The sequence below is a fragment of the Chrysoperla carnea genome, chromosome 3 (assembly GCF_905475395.1).
Source record: "Chrysoperla carnea chromosome 3, inChrCarn1.1, whole genome shotgun sequence".
NCBI lineage: Eukaryota > Metazoa > Arthropoda > Insecta > Neuroptera > Chrysopidae > Chrysoperla > Chrysoperla carnea.
Genome location: NC_058339.1, coordinates 64,957,419 through 64,977,033, shown reverse-complemented (window position 1 = coordinate 64,977,033; position 19,615 = coordinate 64,957,419). Strand labels below are relative to the sequence as shown.

The 19,615-nt window shown below is 28.8% G+C and overlaps 1 protein-coding gene across 1 annotated transcript in view; it reads left to right on the top strand.

Moving 5' to 3' along the window:
• The window catches only part of LOC123295414 (glycosyltransferase 25 family member), a 38,784-nt gene extending 19,510 nt beyond the window's left edge, over window positions 1–19,274 (top strand). The window contains exons 4-8 of the mRNA XM_044876758.1: window positions 4,518–4,592; window positions 4,689–4,746; window positions 4,808–4,932; window positions 5,336–5,533; window positions 19,019–19,274. Coding sequence (XP_044732693.1) covers window positions 4,518–4,592; window positions 4,689–4,746; window positions 4,808–4,932; window positions 5,336–5,533; window positions 19,019–19,217 — 655 coding nt within the window. The 3' untranslated portion in view covers window positions 19,218–19,274. The remainder of the gene's footprint in view (window positions 1–4,517; window positions 4,593–4,688; window positions 4,747–4,807; window positions 4,933–5,335; window positions 5,534–19,018) is intronic.
• The last annotated feature ends 341 nt before the right edge of the window (window positions 19,275–19,615 follow it).

The following is a 19,615-nucleotide window of genomic DNA, read 5'->3' as shown; positions in this document are numbered from 1 at the left end:
TAGTAGATAATGCTCCGAATTTTTAGTATGTTATAGTTAACGAAATATATTATTGTATAAAACAAAAATTTGGGGGATACCTTACCGATGTATTATATACCTTATCGATGATAATTCGTATCGTATTCCCGAAGATGAACCTATGGTCAGGATGCCCAGGACCCCCGAGTACCTACTCCGAGGAATTTTTTTAATATTAGATTCGTGTTCAGCGACTTCTAAAACTCCCGTGTAACCATTTCAGTCCATTTGGTATTTATTATTATTGACGGGATAATAATAATTTTTTTTATATATGGCCAATATTCATGTTGGCTAAAGTTTTTTTATCACTTCAGGTGAAGAATTCTCAATACACGGACAGAAAAGTGATGTTGGTTTTTGAAAATCTTTAGAAGTACGCAAAATAGAACGTTTAAAATTTCTAATTAAACAAAGAGGAAGATATAGGTTAATGAAGCCATTGCATATCACCATAGAGATACATATAAAACTTGCTAAAAGGAGATGGGAAACAATCTTTGAATGCTTATAACTTCGTTTTTTATTCAAATTTAAATTCACTTTCAAATTTTGTCATGATATCAAGTCTAGTTTTACATTTTTATATGCCAACATACGTAATATGCCAAATTAGTAATATGCAAAATTCGACATCATACACGTAATATGCCAAATTTGACATCAGGCAACTACCGTACTGCCTAAAAAAGTGCATCATAAAAAATGCATTTTTATCTTCTAGAACCAAATGAAAATGCAAAAAACCGCAACTCGATCCATCTTACTTCGGAAATTTTACATGCAAAATGTTTAATTTCCTCGATCACGATAACGGTTCTTTTTGTATACTATACTTTTATTTTCTCATATTGTTATATAAATAAGTTCTGTTCGATTTGTAATCCCCTAAAAGCGTTTGAGATTACAACTTTTACTATGCTTATATATACTAAATTTAAATTGAGTACAGAACAAAATTTTAAAATTTACATATTGCAGTTCATATATTATTGTTATAATACAGATAGGTATGTATTTTAAATTATGCCAATTTGTTTGAAATTTCGCGAAATGGAGAAATACATCCATCATACACATAAATAGGATTACATCATGTATACATATATTATTGTGCAATGATTTCATATAAATAAACTAAATACAAAGTGATTATAGAAGAGATTGCATGTGGCGTGGTCTATTGTAAAAAGATTTTGTTAAGGATGTATGAGCATGACAACAATGTTTGAATTAGAGGCTCAAAATTTGTTTGTAGGTAGTCTTTTACTCAAAGAATATGTGGTTAAAATTTCAGCTTAGGTAACCGTGCAAATTTTTAAGAAAAAAGTCATTAAAAATCGATATAAAATACATTGGCTCTTATGGAGGAATCTCAAAAAACGACATATTTTGGAAGTTTTTGATAATTTTCATTTGGAATGAATGAAAACAAATTAAAAAAAAACTTTTTAATAGAAAGTAAACATATTAGCAATGAATTAGAAAAGAAAAAAACTAAGTGTCACCGTCCATATAAGGGATGTAAGAGCAGGGTAGATTAAGGGTTGAAATTATTTTTATCTTATTTTCAACTTTGATGATGAATTTTGTTATAACTTCATGAATGTAGACGAAAAATAAGAATAAAATTTTTCGATATGTGTCTTGGTTTTCGAAATATCGAAAGCTAAATAATTTTTTCAATTTTCGATATTTTGAAAATTAAGCCAGATATCGAAAAATTTTATTCTTACTTTTCGTCTTATATCGTCAAGTAATAATATAAATTTATCATCAAAATTGAAAATATCTATTTTTAAATTTGTGCCCCCACTACCATGCTCATACATCCTTAAGGGGGTATTCTGGTCTAGAAGCTTCAATTGGAATTTTGAACCAAATTTTTTTTTACAAAAATGGAAAAGATTATATGTAAGTTTTATAGCAAAACTGTTTTTATTTTTTTTAAGAGACAGTTTAAACAGAACTTTTCAAAAGAGAAACGAAAACGCCCGACAAAAAAATCTTCGTAAAACATCGTTATGACGAAATAATGCTAATTGGATAGTATACACTTTATACAATTATTAATTAACATTATGACGTTACACGATCTTTTACGAACATTTTTGTTGTCGGGTGTTTTCGTGTTTTTTTTTTTTGAAAAAGTTCTTTTAAAACTGTCTGTAACTTTAAAATTACCATGAAAAAATAAATAATAAAAACATTTCCATTTTTGTCAAAAAAAAAATTCCAATTGTAGACACTTTTCAAACTAAGATTATTAGAAAATGAAAAACATTTATGTAGCCATTTTTTCATATTATATTTTAAAAATTCAAAATGAAAATATGCACAAAATAATCCATTTCTTCAAATTTATAGACCAGAATACTGCCTTAATATTGGCTTTTCTATAATAGTGTAACATCCCGCTTTTGTTCGACTTACCCCCATCAAGTTTTGTAATAAAATTTAAAGTTAAAGTTAGTATAGTTTAATGTTTGTATATTGATTACAAACATTCAACAGGGAAAAATTAATATGCCATTAAAAACAAGTTCCATTTTTTATGATTTTTTGATTTGATCATTTAGAGGTTAGCTGAACTTTGTTTTATAAATGTGAGTTTTTTAAAATCACTCTATATTACATTACAATGATGAATATTACTAATGTATATTCGAAATTATGGTCTTATGGGATCAATTCGAATTCACAAACTATTAGTCTCAATATTTGTATATATGGAATGGCCCCCAAATTACCGTATTCAACGAGCAGAACGAAGAAGCAGATTAAAATATAAGGAGAAAGTTTTTTTACAGTACTTGGATCCTAAGCACCATTAACGACGTAGAAAAAGGGGAAAATAAAATGAGTAAAAATTGAAAAAAGTTTCTGATCCTTGCCAAATAAGTTCCCTAACGATCGCACAAATGTTACGTAATGCTAGAATACAATACCCACCTCTTTCTCCTCCCAAACGCCCGAAAAAGGGTAACATGGTTTGATTGATATTAATCGGAAAGGTGAGGGGGATATGTCTGCTACAATTACATAACCTTTGTGCGGTCGTTAGGGGACTTGTTTGGCAAAGGGCAGAAACTTTTTTCAACTTTTACTCATTTTATCCCCCCTTTCTCTTCTATCTCGAAAATGTCCGCTCTGCCATATTTATGTTCTATGAAAGAAAATGCTCCTCATCAACTCTTACTGAGGAGCTTATTTATCAAGCGACAGATAGTTAGGGTTATTAGGATAATACATCGGACTTTAAAATACAAATTAAGAATATACTACAATTATCTTCTCTTAGAATTATCTTCTGCAATTCGTTCTGCTCTTCTTCTTTCTGTGGTATTTTTGGGACATCTTGCATGTATGTTTGGTATAAGTACCTAAATGTGATTAGAAAGTTGAGTTAAATATTTAATCCTTTAAGATAGTATAGCAGTGCCAAAGTCATACTACTCTAGTCAAATCAGCAATAAACTTTTCTCATAATATGTATTTATAACTAAAAACTAATAGATTAAAAAAAAAACAAGTGAAAACAAACAATTGACTGAGTTAATTGTTTAAATATCATGCATAGTCAATGTTGATTTTTTTATCACATTACACATACAAACATGTGACACATAACTGATAATCAAGTGTAGTACATATTATAAAATTTCCGCCTAATTGGCGCCCTCACGGATAAACAGTGATGTTTACGAAAAAATGTTTCAAACAAAAGTTGTTTAATTTTTGATAAGGAACATTTTTTACATTTAAACTTTTGTTATATCTCTAACGGTTTACAAGATGGGTCCTACGGACCCAAGACCCAATTGGCCTATGATGCTCATTTACGAACTTGACCTCACTTTTTACGTCCTGAGTACGCTGTAAAAATTTCAGCTCGATATCTTTTTTCGTTTTTGAGTTATCGTGTCCACAGACGGACGGACGGACAACCGGAAACGGACTAATTAGGTGATTTTATGAACACCTGACAAAATTAATCGGTGCAAATTTAAAATAACTATTTAAATTAATGTTAGAACCTTAATAAATTATTAAAAACAAAAAAAAACCCGTTGTCTGATAAATTAAGGTTGTATGAGCACGGTAGTGGAGACACAAATTAAAAAAATATATATTTTTAATTTAAATGGTTAATTATGTTATTACTTGAAATTATAAGACGAAAAGTAAGAATAAAATTTTTCGATATCTGGAGTAATTTTCAAAATATGGAAAATTGAAAATTTCGTTTAATTTATTTGGCTTTCGATATTTCAAAAACCAAGGCAGATATCGAAAAATTGTATTCTTATTTTTCGTCCACATTCATGAAGTTATAACAAAATTCATCGTTAAAGTTGTAAATAAGGTACTAATAATTTCAACTCTAAATCTTAAATTGCCTTGGTGCTTGTACTACATTAAGGAAGTGCCTTATGGCTAAATATGTTGTTAGTGTAGGTCAGCTGCTCATGAGTTTTTTTTTATTTATTCTTTAGATCGTTAAACGATACAACTTTACGTGAAATGGGAATTGGTTTTATGCCGGAATTTTCAGATCCTTACCATAAAAGGTATGTTTTTTCTTTCGTATTTTTAGAAAGATTTGGATTTTCAAAAAGTTATTAATTATTATTATTTTTTTTTTTTTTATAAATTATGGTTTTTAGGCCTATGACTTTGGGTGAAATAGGATGCTTTTTAAGTCACTTTAAAGTTTGGAACAAGGTTAGTTAACAGTAATTTTTAATAACATAGACAATTATGTAAATAATTTATTTTGTCATAGATTATTGAAAATAATTACGCAACAACGATGGTCCTTGAGGATGATGTCCGTTTTGAACCATATTTTCGTGTGAAAGTTCTAAATATTATGAAAGAAGCTGAAAAACTTGGTGAATGGGATTTGATGTGAGTATTTTCAATTGACAACAAGAAAAGGGCACTACCAGTGGCAAGGGCAAAAAGGGCACCCATCGAACACCACAAAAATATAAAGTGAAATAAGCTGAAGAACATGTAAAAAACACATGTTACACTCGCCAGACTAGTAAAAATTTTTTAATAGTTATTTTTCTTTAAATTTTGGAATTTAGCTAAATAAATTTTTTCTTTCGAAACATATCTGCTTAAAATTTACACAACTTACACAAAGTAAAAAATGAACCATTTTTGAAAAAAAAGTCTGGCAGACAATTTTTGTTAAATAACTTTTGAATGCATTTTATATCACCGCCCATAAGATTTTTTACGCTTATAGCTTTTTAATTTTGCACCTTTTACTATTTAGTTGTAAAAATTTGCTTCATTTCAGTTATTTGGGACGAAAAAGATTAGTGGAATCATCTGAACCATGGGTATCGCGATATTTAGTGCAAGCTGGATATTCATATTGGACATTGGGATATGTGTTAAGCTATCGTGGAGCGAAAAAATTATTGAATGGTAAACCGTTAAAAAATATGGTACCTGTGGATGAATATTTGCCGATATTATTTGATAAACATCCAAAGTGAGTACTATTTTTAGTGTTTTCTACGCAAAACCTCACACTTTAATACGGCCGCTAAGTCGGTATTTTTTTCGTAAAATTTCATGATTTTTAACAGGTGTAACTTCCTTTTAAATAATATTTTGGTATTGCATGATACTTAAATTAAATATTTAGAGCTTTAGCTGGAAAATAAGATGTCGTAGAGTTTCCTATTTTCATTAGAACCTGAGATATAAACAAAAATTTCTAAAAAAAGTTCTATTTTCCTGGTTTTCTCCCGAAATTTTTGAGTAACTTTTATTCTAAATAATATTTAAAAAAAATTCTTTCGGGGGGTTGATATTAGAGAATAAGATCATCCGTTTTCAAGGTTTAAAAAATCATTGTCCAATATGCGACCCTGATTTTCGGATTCAGTAGAAAAATGTTCGCCGAAAACCATAGGTCGTCTTTGTGGACCTCAATCGGCCATGAAAACCATTCAGCGACCGGAGTACTAATGGAATTAGTAGCGCTACCCGTCTATCATAGACGCATTTATCATCTGCTAAACTATCCCTTGTAATCAAATATCATCATCAACCGTGCGTGAAACGGAAAGGTTTGAGTTAAGAAATTTATTCATTTTTTATTTTTTACTTTTATTTAAAAAAGAAATTATTTCTCAAATTGCTACAGCTTTTATGAAAAATATGATAGATAGGGCAACATGAATGTATAAAATTTTCGCTCCGCCTTCAAAGGTTTACCTATATGACCTTCTATTCATAATATTTAACAAGCTGTTGAATGGCGATAACATTTTAAAACAATGAAACCTTTTTAATTACTTTTGAAAGTGTTCATTATATTATAATTGAAAATAAAATCGTGGTTTTTATGAATAAAAAACTATAGATGGTATAAATTCTACCTTCGTCCTTCTTTATATCTTAAGGTTGTTGAGGCGCTACAGGAAAAAAAAACACCATTAACTTAAAACTTTGAACAATTCTTCTTAAACATATTAAGAAGTCACAATTAATATTTAAAAAAGATTTTCTGATAACTATGGAAGTAATTCAGAAAATAAGTTACCGTAAATTAACATTAGGTCCTATGGGGAAGCCATAATTTTTAGGCTTTAACATTGTTAAAGAAAACAGGAAGTTTATTTTTATTTTTTATTTTATGAAAATTAATTTAAGATTTTTTTTTTTTTTTTTTTTTTTTTGAAAACAAGTGAAAACAAACAATTGACTGAGTTAATTATTGAAATAGATTTTTACGTCACCAAACACACATACGTACATGTCACATACACTTAACTGATACTCCCATATAATACATACTATATAATTTGCGCTCTCACAGTGATGTTTACGAAAAAAATTTTCAACTAAAGTTGTTTGATGAAAAATGATCCACAAGACCCATTTAACCTTTGTTGCTCATTTACAACTCGACCTCACTTTTTATGACTTGAGCACGCTATAAAAATTTCAGGTAATTTCGTTTTTAAGCTACCGTGTTGACAGACAGGCGGGCAGACAGTCGAAAATGGACTAATTAGGTGATATTATGAATATATATACCAAAATTTTGTTCGTAACGTCAATTTTTTTAAGCATAACAAACTTGGGACTAAACTTATTATACCTTGATATATTTCATATACATGGTATAAAAATAATGTTTACTGAAAATTACAATTAATGCTTATGAAAAACTAATGTTAATTTACGATAACTTATTTTCTATAAATCTAATAATAAGATAATTATCAATCTTTAAAAAAAGTTAATTGGGTAATTTCATGAAAATGATTTTGCACAATATGTAAAAAAGGACCTTTATTAATTAAATAAATCCTTCAATTTACATTATAAAATACACCTATATAAGATTAGAATTTAATTTGAGTTAATGATTCTGAAATAAATAAATTAATAAAAGTGGTCCGATATGATAAAAAATCACGGCATGCGAAACATTATGTGCTTGGTCTGCCGTTATTGTGCATATTAATGATAGAGCAACATTAAACTTTTTTAATTCTAATGTCATAGGGTTAAATCATTCGATTTTTTGATAATACTGGCAAATTTGATTGTTTGTTATTGGAATTTTTTTTTTTGAAACCTACGAATTTCAGGTCCTTTTTTCAGCTGTGATGCCAGTTTCTTCTACCTATCACTAATATGCTGAATTCTGGGACCAGGACTCGACATTCTGAAGACGTCATAAAGTTAAAAATTTCAATTTTTTTGATAACACAGACAAATTTAATCCGATCAATTAGAATTTTTTTTCTAAAACCACTAATTTAATTTGTTCGTTGAAATATTTGAATACATGACACTATTAAATTATCAATTTGTCCAGTTTTTACATTTCATAGCACACAGTTATAAAATTAAAAAAATTTTAACTTTTATAACTAGTTTGCTATGGAATGTAAAAACTGAACAAATTGATAATTTGATAGTATTATGTATTCAAATATTTCAATGAACATGTAATAATTTTACAAGACCAAAATAATTAAAAATGCGAATTATGTCATGAAAATGGGTATATGGGTATAAATAAATAGTCTAAGCAACTTTTTATAATAATTTTTTTCTTTATTTTTAAACATCTCTGACGCTAGGCAAAATATTAAGAATCGGACCTTTTTGTCAATTTGTAGTAGCCTGAATTTAATGTTCAGATAAGCCTCTTAAAAAATGTGGCCCCCTGTATGACTGTACAAAATTTCAATCCGATATTCTTATAAATAACGAAAATATGAGGATGTTTTTATCTTAAATGCGACACACTGCATCATAATTATTATTATTAATAATAATTTTGAACGGAATACGCACACATACGTCACATACGCAAGGTAGAGCTACCTATTCGTTTAAATTTTAGTAATTTTTTTTATTATTTAATAGTTTAAAAATATTTAAAAAAAAAAAAAAAAAATTTTTTTCAAAAAATTATTATAAATATTTTTTAAATAATAAAATATTCAATGGATTGGAAAATCATAAAATTACCCAATTATAAAATTTTTAGTTTTTAATGGTGCTTTTTTCTGTAGCGCGCCTCAACAACCTTAAACAAATGATAAATGACGCTATAAATTTATCACATTTAGTATTGTATTATATAAATTGTATGATAATTGAATGTCACTTCATGCAAATATAATCTATTACCAATCTGAAATTTATAAATACAGGGTTTTTTAAGTTGACATATGCTTGAAACTCGATAAATAAATTTAATCGAGGAAAATGCTTCAAAAGGAAAATGTTAGTTTCCAGGTTCAATTAAACCTTCACTCTGATTGATAACTGGAAAAAACATTAGATGAACGTTTAGTTTGTTCCAAACCGAATAGTTTAGACAGTAATTAGCCTTTTTCCTCTGAAGATTAAAAAAGCTAATTAAAGCATTATATTTTTTAAATCATACTAATAAAAATTTTTAACTAACTACATAAGACAAATTATAAACATAATCATATTATCATTAACTCCGGACATACAATAATAATTCCAGGCCTTTTTCCTCTGAAGATTTAAAAAAGATCCGCTAGATGGCAACACCAGGGGGGGGGGTACAAATATATCCTGCTATCTAGAGGAAAAAAGCTAATTGGTAGCAAAAATATAGCTTTTTGTACGTATGTTCATTCAATTTGAACAAAAATGCTCTTTACAGAAAAACAAACCAATTTTGTCGCAGAATGTCTAGATTTCGCATTTCGATTTTCGATTTGATCCGAAAAAACAATTTTGGGTAAAACTTGTCAGTCCGTTTTTGCCTTAACTGTACGGTTTGAGGAAAAATGTTTCGAAAAAAATTGTTATTCTTTTGATCAATAACAACTTTCTAATTTAAAGTGTTCATCTATCGATTACCAGTTATGGAGTAGAGTGAGCTTTTCATTGAGCTTGAAAACCTAGATCAAGTTTAATGCTTGCGTAAGATGTGTGCCTACACGAGTGTCGCACATATGTCAACTTAAAACAATTTTGCCCTACATCAAAATTGAAATGGTTAACAAACACCCTGTTAAATAGAACGCCGGTAAAAATGAATTTTCATTTGATATTCGATTATCTTTCTGTTAGAATAATAAAAAACGGAAGTGTTTAAAACTTCAAACAATCAATATTTTTCCGATTATAACATTCATCTAACGTATTAGTATAGTCATCTGGCAGTTTTACATGGAAATATTTCCGGGAGTTTTGAAAATGGGTTGTTTTTATAGATTTTGAGGTGCTCTTTTCGAATTTCCACTTTGCTATCTTGTATCTTTGTCGCTCGCGCCGCTTTATTTGAAAAATGGTGTCGAAAAGCAGTCTTTTGCCAATATCTTCTTTTCGAGTCAATTTACGAGGAAAATATGGAAAATATATGCATACAAAATTAAACCTCTTCCTACACTTTATTATGTCTTTACAATTTTTTTCGTAAAATCAATAGTTTCGGCGTAAGAGCGCCGCAAAGTGATTAGATTAAGTGAAAGATTAATTAACTTTAATTACGTACTGAAAACATGCAAAGTTTTAACAGTTTCGGATACAGAGTTTTTGAAATATTGCAATTTAAATGCAAAAAAAAAAAATAAAAAATTAATAAATAAAATTTAGAAAAAAACGAAAAAATTGTCTTTATCTCTAAATAAATCAAAAAATAATAAAGTTACAAGAAGTAACTTTATTATTTTTCGAGTTATTTAACGATTAAGACATTTTTTTTGTGTTTTTTTTTTTCGAAAAAATTTTTTGCATTTAAATTCCAATATTTCAAAAAATATATATCCGAAACTGCTAGAACTTTTTGAAAACTGGAAAGTGGCAAGCATTCATTTTAGTTCCCGTGGTAAAATCATCAGTTATTATGCTGAATAAAACATAAAAAAAAAGGTACGAGAATCTTACTTTTCATTATAACTCCGTTAGTTTTCGTACTAATGACTTGGAACTTTTTTCATTTTCAAGTACTTTAAAAAGTGTACAAATTACTTTTTGCAAAAAACGTCCAATTTTTGAGTTATTTAACGTTAAATATTCCGAATTTAAATCCTCAATAACTCGGAAAGTATTGTCTTTTCGAAATATACTTTAATGAAACTTTTTGCTTAGATTTCATCACTCTATCGATTCCCGTTGCTATTTTGAACATATATTTTTATACCCCCTAGAAGGGATGGTTTTTTTCTAGTTTAATTTTGTATTGAAAAAGTTTCTTCGTAAAGCGACTGGGAAAGTAGATATCGTCAAAAAACGCTTTTCGACGCCATTTTTCTAATATGGCGGCGCAAGCGGCAAGGATACGGGATAACAAAGTGGAAATTCGAAAAGAGCACCTCAAAGTCTATAAAATCACTCATTTTCAAAACTCCCGGAAAACTTTCCATGTAACCCCCTGTTTTTGAACCAAATGATTAGAGTATATAGGAAAATTCGAAAATACACGTTGAAATATAATTATAGCATCGTCAAGATAAAACGTGAATCATCTTTATGTAAGTATTAAATAACATCATCATACATGTCAATAATAATAAATTTATTCCATAATTATAGACTCTTTATGTAACTCTTGTGTAAATTATTTTCTGCATGTACATACAAGCCGAAACAATAATACGTTCTTATATACAGGATGGACTATTTTAATCTGTAATGATTAATAGCTCGTTTTGTAATTAACCAATCAAAAATAAATTAGGTGTAGAGTTTGATGGAGACATCATGTTCTGACATCAGATTGAAGCTAGTTCTTCGGATTTTTTTTAATAGCCAATTTAGATTCTAAACTGTAAAAGATAGAGTAGTAAAACTGACATTTTTCATCTAAATAATTTTTTAGAATATAGTCGGCTTTCGGATGAAATGCGACTTAAAAATATCCTATTATTGCATTTAATCGAAAGAAAGGACGCTAACTACGGAAAAGTGCTATAGCAAAAAGTTGTCAAGGGCAATAGAGGCCATTCGCCTGTGTCCATGGCTTTGGCCTACAATTATCGATAAACTTTAAGCGTATTTTTTTCGATTAATTGCAATAATGACATATTTTTAAGTCGCAAGCTAACGTTTTTCGAAAAAAATATTTTAAACAAAAATTGTTAGTTTTTTTTATGAGGATCAACTTTCTAATTTAAAGTGTTATCTCGAAGAACTTGGTCCAATCTGATGTTAGACCATGATGTCCCCCATTAAACTCAATAATTTTTGTTTAAGTTATTTTTTGATTGGTTAACTACAAAACGAGCTATTGCCCATTATAGATTAAAATGGTACAGCCAGTGCCGGATTAAGCCCATCGGGGGCCCTAGGCCAATAAAATTTTGGGGCCCCCCTTTTTTGAATAATTGTAAAATTAATCGTTATTTGTGTATTCAAAGCATTTTTTCTGTTAAATTATATAATTTCTGATTTCAAATAATTAACAATAAATTATAATTATTGATGAAGCAATCTTTGGACACCTCTCTGGAAATAAAAACGACGCTGGTCTTTAAAAAACTTTTTTTCGACATTTCAATTCACTAAATTCATCGATGTTGTCTTCAAAATCAATTTGACGAAGAATGTCCGATTCAATGGACATCAAACTTAGCATGTTTTTAAGCGCTTTGTCGGGTCTAGCGCGACAAAGATAATATTCACTTTCATGATAATATGTATTTTGAGTTTCAAAATACATATTATCATGAAATAAATTGGTTGAAAAAAAATATTTTTTTTCGAAATTTGAAAAAAAAAAAAACTTGAAATTGAAAATTTCTGTTCAAAAATAATCATATCAGATTTTCGTGGGGGCCCCTGCCCGTCGGGGGCCCTAGGCCATGGCCTAGTTCGGCCTAATGGGTAATCCAGCACTGGGTACAGCCTGTATATAAATGTGTCACCGGAATATTCAAGATAATCGTTAGTTTCCAATAAATCTAGGAAGATTGTAATCTGCGAACAAATTGTAGTAAATATAAAACGCGGTTTATTAAAACAAGATTAAAAGAAAGATTCGACGCATTACATAATAAATATAATGATGAGAATTGATGTACCGGTGTAAGTAAACTATTATTTTTCAGTGAATTTGAATAAAAATAAGATTTAAAAAAAATTGTTATTCAAATTAAATTCTTAACCAAAGATACACCTGAATTGATCCCCATTTTTACTGGCAAGTTACAATTCCTATGTTCAAAACTAATTGTTTTATTAAAAGTCTGGGAAACCTACTGTTTTTAAATTTTTTATTAATCATTAATTAACGTAGAATTAATTTACAAATTTTTAGCAAGTTTAAAAAGAATGCTCCCTACCGCGTGTATCTCCTTAAGTAATTATTTTGTTTAATTTTTTGTATTTTAATAAATTTTTCGCATATTTCGACATTCTTTCTAACTAACGGCTGAAAATTGCTAAATTGTAATCTGACACCTAGCCATCTTACGAAAAAAAAAACGTTAGATTTTAATCTTTACCACAGGTTATATAGAAACTCATTACTCTTGACCATAATGCACTTAATTACAGGAGTTATTTTTTCATTTAAATAAGTTCAGTATCACGTACTGAAAGTTAATGCACAAAATCATTAAAAAAAATAGGCGGGGGAAGTGCCTCCATTTTACAGAAAACCGTTTTTGGCTATATCTTCATAATTGTGCACTTTCGACCAAAAATGGTAATAACCTTTGTTTGTGCAAGATTAATACAATGAGAGTATACATAGTGTAATGCAAAAAATTCAATAAATATATGAAAAATGTTAATGTTAGTGACCTAATTAGTAATAAATAATTTGCCTTCTTACCTGCAAAAGCAGCGACCACCCCGTGAAATTTTTTTTTTAATTAAAAAAAAGACCCGAAAGATAGGAAATTTAATTATCTACAAAAAAGGATATTACCATTTTTGGCCTAAAGTGCACGGTTGCGGGATTATAGGCCGTAACGTTTTTTTTCAAAATGGCGACACTTCATCCCTCCAAATTTGTAAGGATTTTGTGTATTTACATTCAGTACGTTATAATAAACCCATTTTTGGAAAAAAATAACTCCTGTAAATTATTGCAAGGAAAAATTATCAATTATCTATAGCTGTAATGCAACATTAAACGCGTTATAACGTCATAAATTAAATTTTAGAAAAAATAGTTTAAAGTAAATGTTTTTGGAAATTTGCAGATTTAAAAGTTTAGTTATTATTATTTTCTTGTTTAAACAAATATTAGAAGAAATATCGGTCAAAAAGTCAATAAGTAAATCGTCAATAGTCGTTTAAGTCATAAACGGTTAGTGATACAAAAAAAAAAAATTGCAAGAAAGGTAGGTAATTTAATTATCGACGGTAATTAAAACGGTTTTTCTTAAAATGGAGGCACTTCCCCACCTTTTTTTGTATGGATTTTGTGCATTTACATTTAGTGCGTGATACTGAACCTATTTCAATACAAAAATAACTCCTGTAATTTAATGCAGAAAAAAATTCTCTGTAGTATGAAGTACTTGCTGTTCGTTTACAATCTATTTAAAATCTATCGACGGTTTACAATCTGACTAGATTGATTATAAACTAATGATTCTTTACAATAATGCTGTGACATAATATATATTGTGTATGTTATGTTGGTGACACTCAATGAATAAATACATGAATGCAAGAAGCGCGTTTATTGCAACAATTTATTATGTACATTCATGATTTTTAAAAATTGAACTTATTGAAACGAAAAATCCATTACAAAAATCCAATATTTTGAATTTAAATTTTCTCCTAAAATAGTTTCTTTTCATTGAGAAAGCTGATAGAATGAGAGGATAGAATTTGTATTATTGTTTCAGTAGATTTAAAAGCAAAGAATACAAATAAATATAGGTAACTTTGATTCGAAAAATATAAAAATGACAACGTCAAAAAGAGGGTGGGGGTTCTTGATATATTTTTTTTCAGAAGAGTGCTATTCTTACATAGTAATAGGCTTGACTTGTGGTAATAAATATATTGTACTGCTGTGTCCCTGTTCGCGGGAAAAATTGCGGTAGCTCTAATAAATTATCCCAAAAATAGTGATAATTTATTTACTAAAAGGACTTAAGGATGTACGAGCGCCAAGGCAACAGTTTCCAGAACCATCACTTAGTGACAGTTTTTTGAACCTCTTCCTTTGGGGGAATATTACATGTAGAAATTCGCGAACCCTTACAGAATGACTTGCGACATTACCTGCTATTATATTTAAGGCCCAGCAGACCGTAACAACGACCATCAATAATTCATATGGACAGCTCTCTAACTATATGAATTTAGCTCTTTAGAGAGAGCCTACGGCCCGCGGTGAGCAAGTATTTAACGAAATAAATTTTTTTTAAAGTTATATTATAGTAAACGTTACGGTAGACTAAATTATCCCAAAAATAGTGTTAATTTATTTACTAAAAGGACTTAAATTGCTAAATATTCTTTAAAACTAATTTATCCAACTAGTTTTGCTTCCATTTTTAAGTTACCTACTACAAATTTTCATAATTTCTGATTAGTATTAAACAATAAAAATAGAAAACACAGAACAACATTTACATTTTTTCTCGACACATTAATTTGTAGCTGAATATTTCAAAACTTAGTTACAAGCAGGTATTTCACTTTTACAGTAAACGGTAAATAAATATCAACAAACAGATCTCTCAAATTTTCGGTTTGCGAGTTTGACAAGAAGTTTGCGTAACTAGATTTCATAACAAAATTACACTAATCTCAAATTTTTTCAAGTCGGTTCAATTTTTTAAAATAAGTATGTTTTATTGAGTGAACAGTTGCTTTTGTGATTCCAAAAATAAAGGTGTATTATTTAAATGTAGAGATTTTACAATAGGCTATTATTCTACTTCATCGAAATTATATTTATATTTACCTACTCTTTACGAAACTATATTTAGATTGATTTTACTTGAAATGAAAACACATTAATATTGGTAAGCTATCGACTTAGAAAGATTTCGGAGTATACGAACTTGTGCATATGTTACGTAACTATTTCCATTCTTCGCAGATTTCGTAAGTTTTTGCTGGGTTACTATGGATTTGGGTTCTATATTCTACGTTTAATAAATATCGAAATTTGTTCAATTGTTGTAAAATTAATTTCCAAAAAAGCACAATAAAATTCAATAAGAAACAAATTAGTAACATATTTTTTATGAAATTTTATTGATAAATACGTCTATCATAGTTATTCTATCGAAAAGTGTAGTTCATAGCTATTTTTAATTAAATTATTTATATCATCCTTTTTCCATGAATGGTTTTTTTGAAGGCAAGCTTATACCATTATTTTCGTAATTAAATTATCAAAATTTGTGATAATAAGTGATTCGTATAGTGTCTTGAAAGCAATCAATTGTCGTAAGAATTCAGCACCCATTATTCAAGGTATCGTAACCTCGATGCTCAATCTCACTCCAATTTGATACAATTTATATGGATTTCTAGTCATGTGGGAATTGCTGAAAATGAAAGAGTGGATCGAGCTGCCAGCGATGCACACTTATCAGGATCGCCACTGGCAGCACTAGACGGTACTGATCTCCTAAAACATATTTTTTTTAAATACCTGGAGAACGAAAACTTAAAATGGGTACAAACCAAAAAAAATCCTATTAAGACGATCGCAGATTTGAAGTAGCTCTGACTAGACTAGAATAGGACACACCAAAACAACACATTCTTACATCTTGAATAGATTAACTCCACCAATCTGCATCCATTAAAATACAGAACTCGCAGTATAGCATTTATTTCAATGTAGTAAATATATATCAATGATAAGTTCCAACAGAATTTCGTCCGATATTAATACTACACTCGGTAACAACCACCGTGAAATCTAAAAACTCCATAATTTCCTACGAAACACCAAACTTCTTTACCAGCTATAATTAAAGAAAAATGTGGCCCCATTTCATTTTGGTCCAGTTCTGACAACGGCATAAATAAGAAAAACCATAAAAGTCTTAAATTTGCATTAAGTATGCACGACAAGAGGACGAATAACTCAGTACCACGCCAACCGATTTCGATGATTCTATTTTTAGTGACAAATTAGTTAATGTACTTTAGATTCACTAAAAATAAAAAATAAAAACTTTTAACAAAAAGAAAATCGACTTTAAAAGAAAATCTTTTCCAAAACAAATTAATATGCACTAAAAAGGAAAAAAATAACGATAAAATAATGTAGTTAAAATTATTGTTATTTTTGGAGTCGATGTCAGCCAAGGAAACAAATCTGACAGAACAGTTTGCTACATTAGCTTGGTTGACACCGACTCCAAAAATAACAATAATTTTAACTACGTTATATGATCGTTATTTTTTTATTTTTTAGTGCATATTAATTTGTTTTGGAAAAGTTTTTCTTTTGAAGTCGGTTTTCTTTTTGTTAAAAGTTTTTTATTTATTTTGCGATTTTTAGTGAATTTGAAGTACATTAACTAATTTGTCACTAAAAAAAAAAATTATCCAAATCGGTTGGCGTGATATTGAGTTATTCGTCCTCTTGTAGTGCATACTTAATGCAAATTTAAGACTTCTATGGTCTTCTCATGGATGCCGTCGTCAGTATTAGACCAAAATGAAATTTTACCACACGGGAAGCACAAGCTCAAATAGATAAAGAATCGTCAAAATTGGTTCATTGGTTCACCCAGTCAAAACTTCTGAGGTAACAAAAAAAAAAAAAAAAAAAAAATACAGTCGAATTGAGAACCTCCATTTTTTGTTTGAAGTAGGTTAAAAAGAGAAGTTTCTGAATCACACCTAAAAGAAAGAAAATTATAACAATAATAACAATAAATATAATATGACAACATAATACCTGCTGACACTGCGTATATGACCCTAGTAGTTAAACACGCAGTATAATAATAATAATTTTAAAAGAAATAATAATAAAAAAATAACCATTTTTCTGTTACCAATTTTGATTGGTTAACAAATCGGTGTAGTAAGTAAGCTGTATTGACTAACTTTTTCATATGGTATGAACAGGTTCACACCGATCTGTTAACCAATTGAAATTAGTATCAGAAGAAAGATAATTTACTTAGGTATATTCTTGCCTACAAAAAACAGTTCATGGAAAAGATTGTTGAAAATTAATATAATTAAAAATATCCATGAATACTTTTCGTTAAATAACTATGATGGGCATGTTTAAAAATATGTCTCATATGGTTATCAGATGGGTGAAGTTCCATCTTATAGCGTCTCCTGTACTATTGTAGGAGGCCTCAGACATCCAAAAATTCTGTGAAAAGGATTTATCTTCATCCTTTTCATGGCATTTTTGTTTACAAGAATTTTGTTAGTGCCTGTATTGTTTCCAAATTTAAAATTTTGTAATTATTTGTCGTTAGTAACAATCAGTAAAATATTTTTGTTTTATTTGATTGCGTGGCTAAATATAAACCGCGATACATATGTAAATTGAAAATAATTTGGGTAATGTTTTGTTTCACAAATATTAGATAATACCTTTGAAAATGATTCTGTTTAAATTTATAAATTCCTGGAAAATTATCCACCGATCTGTTAACCAATTTCAATTGGTTAACCAATTTTGATTGTTTTACAGATCTAGTACAGTTAATTCAGATGTTACAAATAAAGGAAAATGAAAGAATCCGCTCGCATTTTGCTAAAACTTCATGAATCAAATATTAGTAACGCATGAGTTAGTGGCGCAAATATTTCTATTTGTTAATCAACAATAAATTGTTAATTCAATGAAACGGTTAATATTAAAGTTGAGTTACAAAATTAATAAATTGGCAACTTGAATTACATATACGCTATACATGTATAATAATTTTCGATTATTCGACAAACAGTTAACATTTGCGTCATACAAGTTGCCTGATTACCAATTTTTTAAGTGAACTTGTAACATTGATCGTTTCAATTGACACCTAAGAAACACATTCTATGATGCATTTTAGCAAAATTATAGGGGTTTAATTTAGTTTTAGAAAAATTAAAACTAAATTAAAATGAACTTCCACAAATTAAAGCTCACAACAATTAATTATAGGGGTTTCTTTCATTTCTCTTTATTAGCCGATTTTTGTAACATCTTTTACTGTACTAATCGGTGTAGTTAGCTCACCAAGTATGAATAGGTAACTACACCGATCTGTTAAACCAATCGAAGTTGGCATCAGAAGAAACATAATTTAATTACGAAAATAATGGTATAGACTTACCTGAAAAAAACCGTTCATGGAAAAAATTGATTAAAATTAATTTAATTAAAAATAGCCATGAACACTTTTCGATAGAAAAACTATGATAGAAGTAATTAAAAATCAATAAAATTTCATAAAAAATATTTCTCCTTTGATTATCAGATGGGTGAAGTTCGTCCTTAACCGCCTCTTAGCTCATGAGTAAAATAAATTTAAAAACCCATTAACAACTTTATGATTTCTGTCCTTTATTTTAGGGATAATTGGAAAGGATATTTTCCACAACGTGATTTAATCGCATATTCAGCAGCACCATTATTAATTTACCCAACACATTATACGGGAGAGAAAGGGTATGTTAGTGATACAGAAGATTCAAAATTAATACCACCTGAATTAATACCAGGCAGTGGGCCATCATCGTCGATTTCAGTCGGAATGCGTGACGATCTTTGACATAAATTCTTCTCAACTATGTTTTATCAAACTTTATACATTTTTTCATATATTTTAACTGCCATTAATTTTTTTACTTTTTTTTATTGCCATATTTTTTATATTTTTATCAAAAACAAAAATTAATATTAATATTTTAAAATCGAGCAAATGAATTTGTTCAAAAAACTTAAGGATGTTAGGTACTATGAAAATGATTTTCCTCTTGTTTTCATTTATTAAAGACCAGCGCCATGGGAAATTATGAAATTTTGGTCGAGCAGGTTGCATGTCGACTTCTTAGAGCATTTACGAAAATCGAAGTGTTGACCCAAAAGTTTGTGACACTAGATTTTTTTATTAATTCATTCAATAGTAATTCATTAAATCTGATTTTGCGTATTCACGAAATTAACTCT